Genomic DNA, 14,428 nt, shown 5'->3' with positions numbered 1-14,428 from the left:
ATTAAGAAGGCCAATTTTGAGGCAGATTAATGTGCTTCGCTTAGTAAAAAAGTACAGACAATGTATTACAATCTTCTGTATTCTGCACACCTCTGTTTAATTTGTTGTCACGGCAACAATCAACCAGACAAGCAGCAATATCGAGTGTTGTGATGTTGTGTTTTAAGGACTATAAAGGCTTTAAACAGAGCTGTTGGATCAGCTCAGGTAATCCATCACACAGTCTTAACGAGGTAACTGCTGAGATGATGAAGTTGGACACACGGATGGTGTTAGCTAGGATTAAAAAGCAAAGGTTGCACCGATGACGGATGATCTTGACTGAGACTGAGAAGAATAAGAAGATGGGGGTGTCCTTTTCTTTTAGATGAAAGACCTTTTAAGGCATTTGCGTGTGTGTTTGTGTGTGTGACTTGTTCCCTCTTTCTGTCCTTCGTCTGTCTGTCTGCGTAAACACTGCAGTGCTGATTTAGGGAAGAAGGTGACTTTCACTCTCTGCTTTGATTGACTGCAGGAGATTCTTTGTGTTTGTGTGCACATGTTGGCATGTTTCCCATGATCCTTAGTGTGTGTGTGTGTGTGTGTGTGTGTGTGTGTGTGTATTTGCTCACTGTTTTCCTCATGTCTGCATGTGTACGCCTACGTGTTTTAGTCAATATCCCAATTTTCTCATGATCTGCACATGGGTGAGCATTCCAATTTTACTGCATGTGCACCTGTCTCTGTGTGTGTGTGTGTGTGTGTGTGTGTGTGTGTGTGTGTGTGTGTGTGTGTGTGTGTGTGTGTATGTGTGTGTGTTTGTGCACACCCTGGCAGAGCAGAGAGACAGCTGCAAGACGCTTCTACTGACAATACAGTTTGTGGCGGCAACAACGAGCCAGTGATGATGACTGGGCTCAATAGCACATCACTGCAATGCAGCAACATCGAGGACAGAAAGACGGACAGATAGACGACCACAGTGACCATAAGTATTACCACTTAAATTGCAAGCTGGGAATCCAACCGCTGCTCTGACCTGTCATCCTTTCAGTATCGCTACCTCGCTCTCTCTGTCTCACATTCAGCTGGCTCAGGCCTGCCAATCTGTGCAAATAGCTTGGATGCATTAGCAGCTGCATTTGGCTCAAGGATATACTGTGTGCCAATTTATCACTATTCACCTGAGGGGCAAAATAATTGATTGCAGGTCTCAGTACAAAGCCCAACTGAAAGTCAAATCTCGAAGTCATCAGTATTCAAAGGTAGAGCTGTGTGTGACTTTGCAGTTTGGCCGCTAAATAACAGCAAATAGGAGAATTACTGAGAGATTAAGTGATGAATGTCTCAGTTTATCCCCTCTTAATTGCAGCAGTTTGACAGAAAGTGAGTGTACACATTTACACTGAAAAGTACACAGTTTAACAGATGTCATAAACAGGAATATAATAGACCTACTTGACATCATATTTGCAGTTAATTATTCACCATAAAAGGTTTCTGATCCGTGACCTCTGTGGAACAAATCTGCATTAATTCAGTCTGAGCTAAAAGGTGGAATTACTAAAAAGGCCCCATGAATATCTTTAACGGTGACATCATCCTGCACTAGTGGGCGTAAATTAAAATTTCAACCAATAAAACCTTCATAAATGTTTAAACATCCTCTCATGTGCACCAATGCCTTAAAATAAAATTGTGTTTCTTTCTCAAACTGACATCCCTTCCTGCACCATGTCCCGCCCCAACATCCTGTTTGAACAGGAAATACTTAACACATGAAGAATTATCACCTGACTCTGAACTCCACCTCATGGAGCTTGTTGGAGCTATTCGTTGTTCTTGTAAAATGTAATAATTAAACTTTAATATATTTATTTTTTTGTTGCTGTTTGTTTTGAGGAATGCAGTTTGATTATAATACTAGTATCATTTTATTTTTACTGGTTAATGCTTTTATTTTAAAAAGGTACTGAGCAGCTTGGGCTCACAAGGTGAATTCATTGATATATGTATGCAGGTATAAGACCAGTGGGCACCAGGAAGGGTTCATGGTTTTTTACCTGAACAATAGAGGCAGCAGACACCATTGTTCTTTGTCTGTTTGCTTGCAAAAATGATCAAATGACCCACACGAAACTTTATGCTTCCCTGGACAATGAACTAATATTTCCTGTATAAGATTAATTCCTTAGAAGTCTCAGTGGCTGTTTGATTTTGAGTTTATTCATTTATTTTTCTTCATATTTTTTCATTTTCATTTGCCACTACAGACCTTTCAGCTCATTGTTTTACAGCTCGCAATGTTTCTGTTTTGGTCACTCTCGCTGCTCTCATCAGTGTCATTTTCAGCTGCATCAGACAGCTGTTTTCACTGCTACCTGCACCATCATGAAACAGCAGACAGATAAAGTTAACAACTAGCTGGTGAACATAATAGGAAACATGACTGGCAGTGTTGGCTTGTTTATCTGATTACACCTGCTTGGTACCAAATGTGGGAAGAAGGGCTAAAATAACTGTTGGGGAGAAAAGGGAAAATGCCTAAGCAAAAGTAGCACAATGACTTTTCTGATGTGCCTTTTAATGTGCATTTTTGTACATTGGTAGGTACAGTATGACACATATGTATGTAAAAATAGACTTGTAAAATACCTACACTAGTACAGGATGCAGCTACGAGACTCTGCATTTCAAAAATCTGCTGCTTCTGTATGAGTGTATCTGACATTTGCATTTGTCTCTTTTCAGTGTAATGAAAACAGCAACAAAGGGCTTCAAAGGCCACAACAAGGTTTGAGGGTGACACACATTCTGCCAACAGTAAGCCTGGTCTCATCAGCTCTTTTTTTGCATTTGAAAATATTTAAAAAATCAACATTAGTAAGCTGCCAAACATTTTCTTCATGTTATATTTCTTTGGCAATTTCACACATGTTCTTCCTGTTGGAGTTCAGCTGTAGAGTTGTTTCTACTGCAATGATTTTTTGGCTTTTGATATGAGTTGGTTTTTACTTTAATTGCCCTTTACTATCAATTTTACTTTCATATTTACTTACTGTGACCTTCAATTAATTAAATTGCCTAATAGTAAGGTGTAGGGAGTGTGCAATATCACAAAACAACTATTTTCCCCCATTATTATGATACACTGTAAAAGCCCTTTTTTTAGATACAGCTGAGACCAAATGAATGGTACAGAAAAAGAAAGATGAGCACGAGTGAAAGGACGAGAGCACAAGGACCCAGACAGCTGAGCACCTCTGCACTTTGGAGAGGAAGTTGGGGGAGGGGAGGATGGAGAATGAGGAAGAGAACAAGCAGAAAAAAAAGAAAAAAGAGAGGGAGGGATAGAGATAGAGATAGAGATAGAGAGAGAGAGAGACAGAGACAGAGAGAGAGAGAGAGAGAGACAGAGACAGACAGAGAGAGAGAGAGAGAGAGAGAGAGGGAAGGACGGTGGCAAGTCTGCACTGTGACAGAGCTCCCAAAGGCTGCAGGGTAGTGTGTGTGTGTGTGTGTGTGTGTGTGTGTGTGTGTGTGTGTGTGTGTGTGTGTGTGGTTGAACATGTAAAGTTGTGTGTGTGCATCACTGCAGGCTTGTGCGTGTGTGTGTGTGTGTGTACATGTACGTGGGTGAGGGATGGGGCAGGGCAGGGGACCACTATTAATAGCCGTTTTTCCCCTTCCTGCAAGAGCGAACAGGGCTTTTTGAATGAGCCGGGGGGGCTGGAGGCTCTTCAGCACTGGAGGAAAATGTAGTCTCTCATCAGTTGACTTAGCCAGTCAGCCATCACACTCCCACTGCTCACCACCAGACATTGAAATAAAATAAATGATATAAGTGCTTTAAAGCAGGGATCTAAATCTGTGATAGTGAGTGCTGTGATAAAAGGGTGAAAATAACATACAGTATAGCTCTGTATGGCACAAGGATAGAAACCTTCAATCCACCTTCAATATTAGTGCAACATTTTAAAGACTAGGGAGCCCCTCTGGTGACATGGTTATAAAAAATAATTAAATTCCTGCCAAAATATAGCTATATTGTGTGCACAAAATACTAATTCGTGGCCACGAAATAGGTATAACGTGCACACGAAATACTAATTAATAATATTAATATCATTCCAGCTGGGTAAGCAAATCGAGCGCACCTTCTCTAGAACCTGGCTCTCAATATCCTGTTTAAATGTCTCTCGGTAATTATGGTTCCTTACAACGCCAGGCTTTTCAGAATGTCTTTGTAGCTCATTCCAAGCCTAAAATAAAACCCTATCATACTGTCCCTGTCCACTGTGTAGCTTTAGCCCCTCTAATGCCTCTACCTTATAGAACATGCGCTTGATTTGCTTACCCAGCTGTCCAGGAATGATATTAAAATATTATTAATTAGTATTTCGTGCACACGTTATAGCTATATTGTGGCCACTTTTTTTCAGAGGGGCTCCGTAAAAGACTCTATGTTGTTTGAAAAAGAAAATATTACTCTCTTTTGTTTGTAGTTGGTATTTTAATGCATCTATTATAAAAAGGTGCTTATTGTTAGAATAGAGTGTAGATCTAGGTTTGTATTTTACTGCGTTACTGTGGATAAGAGTATCAGCAAATGTCCAAAAATGTCAATTCAATTAAAAGGAAAATGTGCAGTTGATTATTTTTTTAGATTTTCTCAAAAGAAATCCAAATTATAGCCCTGATCACATAAACAGGAAATAAAATAATAGGTCCCTTTAAGTCACACCTCTATGTTTGACAATTTTATCAAAACATTAAATTAAACCATCTGTCGCCTGATAGCTTGCATATTTAGTCTAGATGTTAGCTGAATATAATTATGCAAGCTTAATTCCTCTCTGACACACTCATTTCCATTTCTACAACAATGCGTACTACATTTGTGTTGCTAAATATAGTTCATTATATCTATCAGGCTGCAACATCCAACCTGGTTTTCCTACAGTTTCCTCCGCCCGCGTCTCCCCAACAAGAGGCAATAAATGAAACAGACACTGACATCCCTTCTGTCTCCCCTCATCCTTCATCTCGGTTCTTGAGTCCACGTTCATCAGAAGGCCGAAGAGAAATTACGATACCAGCCTCGGGGAAAAAAGGTGCAATATATCTGTCAAAGAAATGAGCTAATGGGGATGTAGCCACAATGATTAGTGGAGGCCATGCCGGTGGGAAAGGCTACAGCTTCAAACTTCTTAAGGATATATCTTACAGAAGTGTGGCTGTAAATATCAAGATAAATTAAATGCAGTTGGGGGGGCGTATAAATACCAGATATTTTTTCCCCTTCATCCATAACATTTTCCCAGCAGGAAGAAAGAGTGCACCGAAATCAAGTGGCTAAACAGTGTGAAATCTGCTTGACATTAAAAGTACTTATGCTTATCCAGCATTTCTCCAGTGCTCCCAGTGTGGCAGAGCTTCTGCATGTACCAAATCCCCCCCCCCTAGTTTCTTCTTCTCATTATGGCAAGCCCAACTATGCTGCAGTTTCAAGCTCTGCAGCTTCATAACAAGGGCAAATCAATGACAAACCACTCTGTGCTTCCCTGCTACCCTTTGAAAGTGTCTCCTTTTAGCTCGACGTGCAAAAACACAGACGCATCGCTGCTGTCATCTGAAAGCATTGCTGCGTTTTTCACTTGATTTTAAATATTCGTGTTGCTGTTGAAACATTTCATGAATATGACGATCCATGATGTGTACTTAAAACACATCTTATAATGTCAAAAATACAACAGGTACATGTCAGAACTGCAGAGATGATGAGTTTTTATGTGTGGTGACATTTCTGTCTCGGAATAAAAATGGGATGTTTTCTGCTATAAGAGGGTTGATATTGCACAGGCGATTACTCCTCACACATGTACAGACGCTCACTTTCTCTCTCTCACACACACACACACACACACACACACACACACACACAATACAATACAATTCCACCACAGTGCATCAGGTTAATGTAGCTGGCACTATGACGGCAGAGGAAGCTCCACTTGGACCGTGTTGAGAAGGAGAGTGGTGGTGGTGGGGGTGGAGGGGGTGGAGGGAGAGGACACTACGAATCATGCAGAGTAGACTGAGCAAAGGAGGAGGCTCTCTAGCATGAGTCAGGCATGTTGCGTAACCAGGAGGAGAGAGGAGAGGAGAGGGGGGGATCGGGGACAATCACGTCTCTCTACTGGCTCCCCGCTGGCATCACACAAACCCAGCCAGAGAGAGGGGAGGGGGGAGGGAGGGAGAGAGGTGGTGAGTACTGTAACTAAGTATTTTCAAACATTAGGTGCTTGTTAGACTTTCTACTAGGGCTGCAACTAACTATTATTTTTATTATAAATTAATCAGTCGGTTATTTTCTCAATTAACCATTTAAGTCATTTGGTCTATAAACTGTCAGAAAATGGTTAAAAATGTCGATTACTGGCCACAAACAAAAATCTTCAGCTTATTATCATAGAAGACTAAAGAAACCAGCAAATATGAAAATGACTCAAAATGATTAATAGAATATCAAACTGTTTTCTGTCAAGCCTCTAATTGTCACCGCTCTACTTTCTACTATTGTCCTTTTTATTCCACCATTTATCTGGCAGCTGCAGTTATCTTGAAAATCTATGTTTTAAAAGATAAAAAATAGAGAGAAATACAGCACTCATTGGTATCAGACTTCAGAAAATATCAAACTGAATTTAAAAAAGCTACGCTCACTCAAATCTCTGAAAGAATCTCTTCAATTAGCGAGCTTTCAGTCAGAGACTTTCTTGAAGGCAGGTAGTAAGTGAATGCATCAGTATAAAGAACTGAGAGAATAAATATTTTGATGTATTAAGATGCATTCACTTACTACCTGCCTTTAAGAAGATGTCTGAGTCTCAAAGCTCGCTAATCAAAAAGATGCTTGCACAGATGGGGGATGTTGTTTTAAATGTTTTAAAAGTATTAAAAGCTCATATAGAATCATTGACACAAAGTTTTCTTTCTATCCTTGCATCACTTCTTCCTTCCTTCCATTTTTTTGCCTATTTCCTACTCTAATCTTAAACAGTTTTTCTACTTTTCATTCTTAAATTCTAAATTAATAATACATTTTCACCCTGATAGTGACAAATAAACTCTACACTTCTTCAAAATAAGTGCTTTTACTGTACTTGGGTGAATTTCTTTTTATTTAGTGTTTATCTGCATTTCTCTTGCTGCTGCTGCTGCTACACACATATGCACATATGCACGTTATACTGTACACGTGTCTCTTGTTATGGACATTTGAGCAAATCAACATGTTCACTCACACACAGGATGGTCACTGTACATGTCGGTACTGCAATCCTTACACTATCCATACATTATCCTGTGGACCATGGTGAAAATCACACAACCCAGCACCCAATTAAATGAAATGCCCACTAAATGTAGCAGTGTGCGTTTGAGTAGTCCTATTTTATTGTGAATGTGTGTGTGTTTCCTGCATAACCAGCACATATAGTGTTTTATCCCCACAAATATAGCAGTATAACCTAATTGCTAGAAAGGTGTGTTTGTTACTGGGACAGCTGCAAACGATCAGACAGGACAACTGGAATGAACTGCTGGGCTGACTCATTTACAGGTGTGAAAATGATATTATTGCTGAAAAATAATATACTGTACTTCATTAGGAAACCCTTCTTTTTCAAACTTATCAAAATCAAAATCTTGTAAATCTGTAAACACTATCTGCAAATGCAAACTATGATCTCTTGAAAAAAAGAATCAATCTGAATTGATCTGGCAGAGAATGTAGTTAAGGTCACGTAAAGGTCACTGTTAAGTAAGTGTTGCTCAACAATAGTTCTTCAATCAAAGAAAGTATGAATCAATTTTGTTCATTTTTAAAACGGCACACTCACTCAATACTCTCAGGTATCCTCCACCTGCAGGAAAACATGTTCATCTGCATGGCAGTCGTACATCTGAACAGTCAAAATCCTCTCTGTGCACTGACAAAATATTTAATTAAAACTAATTGCATTCATTAAAATGAAATACCAATCGAACATCTGAGTCTAATGCTGTGTCTCAAATCACATATTTCTGTTAGTACACTGTGTACACTTTATACTTGTGCAATGCCCACATTTCGACAGGGTAGTGTCATTAAACACTTCAATTAGCTAGTTAGCAAGCTAGCGTTAGCATGCACATTAACATTCGCAGTACGAAATCATTACAGGCTGCTAAATTAACCCAAGAAACCGACTGAGGCTCATATGTGACAACAGTATAGCAGTGCTTAGTGCAAAAAACACATATATAATTTACATTTGTATAATGCAGCAATGTTCACTGTCCTTGGCCGTCATTTCCAGTTTGAAAAGTGGTCCGCTACGTAGCTAAGATGGCAACTGTTGAGGGCAAGAAGTATCCAGAGTTACACTTAAGTTTAACCATTTTGAGTGCACTATCCGGGTACTTACAGTGCACTGTATTTTTCCATACTTCTCAGTATGAACACACTTATGCATTTGTGAAATTCTTTGGTTTTCATCTACTTTAATTCAGTATTTCAGTGCAGCTGAACTAAATGCATCCCCGAATCAGTATAATTTATCATTATTTTGGATTTAGCTACATAAATATATAATTTGAGTATAGTTATATTTACAGATTTATCTATTTGTGACAAAACTGCTTCCAACAGTCTGCAGAGAGTGAGTGTGAACATTGCTATTTTCCACTGGCGAGCTCAAACGTTGCTGCACAGAAATATCTCAATATCTTATCTTCTAGAATAAAACAAATTATACACTCTTTGTGTACTGTATCTCCACATGGAGGTACATCTCCTGGCAGGCTTGAAAAATATATCTTCAGGAGAACTTTGACCCTTGTTCATGGCGTCCTTGCTGTGCAACCAAAGACAGATGGCGAGGCAGATTTGGACTCTGATTGGCCATTAGCCCTCTGGACAGGAAATGATCACGACTTCTTTGTGGACTTTACAGCATACAAAAAAACCCAGACACAGTAACACACATGCATTAACTATTAAAAGCACCTTCTCACAAACACACACACACACACACACACACACACACATTGCCTAACAGCTGAACTGAAGCAGAGAACAGCGTGTTATATTGGCATTCAACTGCCGTTCAGAAGCTGCACGGGCAGTTGAATCTTAAATAGCTGTGGTTCCCTGTGCCAACAAGGCTGTAGAGAAGCAATTACTGCAGGATAAGCTGAAAAGGTAACGGCTAAGATGAGACAGAGATAAACTGAGAAGCGGTGGCAGAAACTCCCAAAGGAGCCATTGAAGCAAAAATAAACGGAGAGAGAGGGCAAAGAAGAGAGGAGCTGAGTAGAAAGGAAACAGTTGCTCGGTGGTTAAAAACACAAGACTGTGTTGGTACTGGGGAGTCCTCAAGTGTGTAATCCCTTCTTCCATGTGTTCATAATTGTTTTATAATTTTTTCCCACTTTAAATAAACACAAAAAAGTGTCTATTTTTGTTCTATTTGGAAGCAAGAGAGAGATATATGGAAATCTTACCCAGCATGCCCTTGTTGGGCTCAGATAGACACATGTCCTTCTCTGCACTGGGCAGCACAAAGCCGACCACAAAGATCTCCACGCCGTCCGCCATCAACGCCAGCCCCAGAACGAAGTAGAGCGTCCACTGGAACTTCCCGTGGCCGCACTCCTGCAGGATGGCCTCGTACTGCTGGGCCAGCTCCTCCTGGTCTTTCCGCCTCTCCGCTTCGTAGGCCGCCAGATCCCTGAACTGCTGTGCCTGGGCGTCCGTCACCCCGTCCATGCTGCCAGCTTTGCCTGAGTCGGCCCTCGGGATGCCTTGGTACTCGCCTTCGTAGATCTCGTCGTCCTCATCGTGTCCCTCGGTGGAGTCGCTGTGACCTTCGTCGTCATTGGCTCGGCTGTCATTGCGATAATATCCACCGTCGTTACCTTGTACGCCGGCGTAGTCTTCGTCGTCATCTTCCTCCTCAAAACGCTTATAGGAGCGCTTGGTGTACTCGTCGGCCATTTTGTCCACACCTCGCCCCATCTTCTTACCGACCTGCTTCTTGGCCACTTTGGCAATGTCCTTGGCGCCGCGGATGAAGTCTGAGCGGCCGTCTCTGTAGCGTCCGTTTTCGTCGTCCATTTTGGATGTTGAGGTGGTGATCAGTTGCTGCTAGGAAATGGGAGGTATCAGGAGCGGCCCAAGTACATGAGTGTGCAATGTGGATATCTGTTGGCTGATGAATTCAGCACCACGGACAGCTCCCTGCTCCACTGCACTGCTGCTGTTGGAGTTTGTCCAGCGTGCGCTCAGACACCAAATCCTGTGGAAAAGCAAAGAAAAGGATTTGTGTTAGCATTGATTTATCACACTCGCAGTGTAGCACGTGTGAGGAAGAAACACCAATTTTTAGCACATTTTTAAACAGTCTAGATCAGAGCCAATTAATACTGAAGCACAAAGAACCATTGGAATTCACTCTGCGTTGGCATTTGTGGGACCCATTATCTGGCTCAGCACTAATGGCTGAAAAAAAGGAGACATGACAGCTTTAAGGAGCTGACATCTGAATCTAGAAGCTCAGTGACCTATATTGACTGAACAGCAGTTATCTCATAGCTCTCCTCAGCTCAGCACAAATCATAGTGTGGCATTTACAGCGACGCGCAACCAACGTATAAACGACACACTCTGCGACACCGACGTCTCCAATTAACAAGGAGAGCAGCAACGTGAGGCTCTATAGGTCAGCGTATAAAAGCGTGAATGTACTGCAACTGCTGCTGCTAAGGTTACACTGAAGTTCACACTGAGGCCACGAGTGATTATAATCTGTGAACTCTAACAGATGTTAAAACCAGATGTTTGTTGCTGCAAAATATAATGTTACTTTAAGAGAGAAATCATTAAGTACTTTTCAAATCAATAAAACCACACTAACTGTATAAAAGAAGTCTTGGTAGTCTATTTTTTGTAATATCTACTTTCGTGTCGTCTTAACACCTTTTTCTTCACTGTCACACCTTTATACTCCTCCATCCTATGTCATTTTCCCCTCCTCCTGCTCTTCTCCACACCCTCTTAATCACGTTCACGAAGAGAAGAGAAGAGACAGAACCAGATGAAGTACAAAAAAAAGGCCACAATGTCTTTTTTCTCCTTGACACTTCTGTCACTGTAATGCTTTGTTCATCTTACTGAAGGAGACACACTGTACTGAGGAAAAGACTGTGAGTGCTACAAATGTGCAAGAACAAACTCACCAAGGAGAGAGAGAGATTATTAGTAGCATTTCATACTCTATTCATACAGTATTATGCTTTTTACAAATAAAGCATCTACATGTGAATAATTCAGTTTAGATTATCAATCCTCTCCTAATTCTGAAGTTTCTCTCCTCCAGGGATAGACTTTAAACCACACAGATAATGCCACAGGTTGAGCCATGCCCAAATATGGGCAGATCCAACACATCTACAATATACAGAATTTAGTCTACTGGTCTATAGACAAAACATTGCTTAGACCTCACTCAGGACCTTTGTCCTACATCCAACACTATATCAAACCTCTGACTACGGTTACCTCTACCCCATTCAGGGAAAACAGTCAAAGACATATCTCACCTTGGCTGCTATAGCAACTAGGCATGGGATGATAACCGTGTTCAAGGTATACCGCGATTTGAAAAAGCCACGATAACCGAAACTGCCAAATTTTCTGTCATACCGTTCCTAAGGTATGAGCTGAGTATAATGACCCCTCACACTGTCATTACAGATTCAGGTTAAATGAACATGTCTGCCTTTATTTTTCTTCCTTTTAGGAACATTTTAGAGCTGTATGCGATTACAGCAAGGTTTACCACCATACCGTGAAACGGTGATATTTTTGCTTATGCTTATAATAGCAACACTATCAGAATGCCTCCTGTTTTCCCCAAAAGGAGCAGACTCACTGCTTACCACTATCTCAAGTGGAGACAGTGTCTAAACCTATCATTTGGTGAGGCCTTGCTATGACCGCAAAGCCTAGTTTGACCCAGTGCATAGAGAGTGATATTTTCTGTTTAAGAAAGCAAATGGAAAAGTATTTCTAAAAATGTCAAACTAATACTTTAAAAACACATAAAAATATACATTTACATTAAGCATTAACATCTTTGTGTTTCTGACATTTTTTGTTTAAATATGTTTTTCTATAAAACTCTTTTTTGATTTACCAAAAGAAGCAAAACTTCTCAAATGTGTAATGTTCTCATAACAAAAACAGCTGCATAAGAACTTTGTTTCCTTATATGAAAGATTAATAAGAATAAGAGTCTGACTGTGAATTTGATGCAAACGTTTAGTTGAGTTTGTAGCCAAAGACTATTAATATAAACACCCAGCCTAAAACCTGGTATTGTGGTTCCCAACTACAGTAGAATAAATCTGAGGGGTCAGCAGTTGATTAATGGGATAAAGAAAAAGTCTTTTGCAGAAAAATGTTATTTTTTTGTTTGCTTTTTCACACACACATACACACACACACACACACACACACACACCTCTTCACCGCTCCATTTTAAGGAGCCACAAGCAAAGAAGTTTGGGAAAAACAAACCCAAGTCTACTGAAGTCTTCCTGTCTGACACATGCAGTTGCTCTGAGATAACAGACTGTTTACAGCTTGTCTGCACTAGTAACACATCTTCAGCATGTATGTGCTGCGCTCAGGAGACAAAGCAGATATGATGTGCCCCCGGAGAGCAAATCTCTGTGGATCGATTGCAGCTGTAGCCAACACTGAAGTCATTCTGGTAGCTTCCCTCAGTCTCTTCAAAGAGAGCAACTGCAGCAGCAATCAGCGTGAGGAAGAGTGAGAAAATCATCAGCCTGAGGGAGCCAACAGCAACCAACAGCACGACTACAAACACTGAATTTACTAAAATATTCTTGTCAAACAGTACTTGTCACTAAAGTGCTGCATTTTGTTCCTTACATGGCACCTAAGTTTTCACGCTCTGTCAAACAGTTTATCTATTTATACTACAAAGCACCATTACATTTCCTTCCTGGAAAACAACGCTATTTAATTGGTAAAGCTTTACATAACAGTTTATCTGAGCGACCCAGAGCCTGTTGCAATAAGCAATAAAAATCAAACTGCAGACAGTACAAATAGATGAAAGCCCAGCCCCTCCCTCCACTCCACCATGCATAAAACCTACAATTTCACAGCTTTTAAAAGTTAAACGAGAGGCAATGCAGAGTTTCAAATGTTCCTGTTCTCTTCTGCCTGCAGTAATAACAAGAGTGAAGCATGTTTTGCAAGAGCATTGCAGGGTAACATCCAGTTCTCCTGAGTCATCCACTGTTTCCAACTGTTTAACAACTACCCTTCCTCTGCTGCTTCAACTGGAAACACAGGAAAGAGTCTATTTTCTCCATATTGAAGTGAGGATTGGTAGCTGTTAGACGCATCAAACAACAGCAATTAACTGCAGTGCACCATCCTCCTCCTCCCCTCATTTTCCTCTGCTCTTTTTAAATGACACTAGCATCTTACAGTCATTCAGTCTGAATCATACAGAGTTCAATATTGCCTTTTCATGTCATATTGTGAGCATAAGAGACATAAACACCTTGGTTTCCTCTGAAATGTAATGAAACAAGATCACTACATCACAATGTATGTTCAAGAAATAAGAAAATCTCATTTTCAATCTGACTTGACTTTGTAGGAACAAAAAAAAATCCAGTCTTGGAACATAACTTTAACAGTCGAACAGGTGTTAACTCAAAAATGAGGTCAAATTGAATTTAAATGAGGCCTACTGACCATCACGTTCAAAAATATCTGTAAAACCTACAGTATGGTAATAAGTTGGAATGAAGTTGGCTAAAAAGGCTTTACCACAGACAGTTTGATGATCCCTCTGCTGCAGATGTTTTGGAAAATTGAGATTATACTGTACATGCAAAGCTGAGAAAATTACACCAGGAGATGAATTTTATGGATATGGATTAACCTTTGTGTTGTCCTCCTGGGTCAAATTGACCCGGTCTGTTTTGACTGTTCCTCCTTCCCTCCCTCCCTCCCTCCCTCCCTCCCTCCCTCCCTCCCTCCGTCTTCCTTCCTCCCTCCCTCCTTTCCTACCTTCTTCCTTCCTTCTTTCTTCCTTCCTCCCTCCTTTCCTTCCTTCTTTCTTTCTTTCTTCCTTCCTTCCTCCCTCCCTCCCTCCTTTCCTTCCTTGTTTCTTCCTTCCTTCCTCCCTCCTTTCCTGCTTTCTTTCCATCTTCCTTCCTCCCTCCCTCCTTTCCTTCCTTTTTCCTCCCTTCCTTCCTTGACTCGAGGACAACAGGAGGGTTAAACAAAGTTACAATGATGTGAGTATATCAGCACTGGTAGATTTTCACAGGAGCTGTAGTTTTTTAGATGCTCACA

General features: G+C 40.7%; 1 protein-coding gene across 1 annotated transcript in view; it reads right to left on the bottom strand.

The window, feature by feature from the left end:
- The window catches only part of sv2a (synaptic vesicle glycoprotein 2A), a 34,079-nt gene extending 23,938 nt beyond the window's left edge, over positions 1-10,141 (bottom strand). The window contains exon 1 of the mRNA XM_053326783.1: positions 9,529-10,141. Coding sequence (XP_053182758.1) covers positions 9,529-10,141 — 613 coding nt within the window. The remainder of the gene's footprint in view (positions 1-9,528) is intronic.
- Positions 10,142-14,428: the final 4,287 nt, after the last annotated feature.

This window comes from Scomber japonicus, chromosome 10 (genome assembly GCF_027409825.1).
Source record: "Scomber japonicus isolate fScoJap1 chromosome 10, fScoJap1.pri, whole genome shotgun sequence".
Classification (NCBI taxonomy): Eukaryota; Metazoa; Chordata; class Actinopteri; order Scombriformes; family Scombridae; genus Scomber; species Scomber japonicus.
This window is presented reverse-complemented; position numbering and strand designations above follow the sequence as displayed.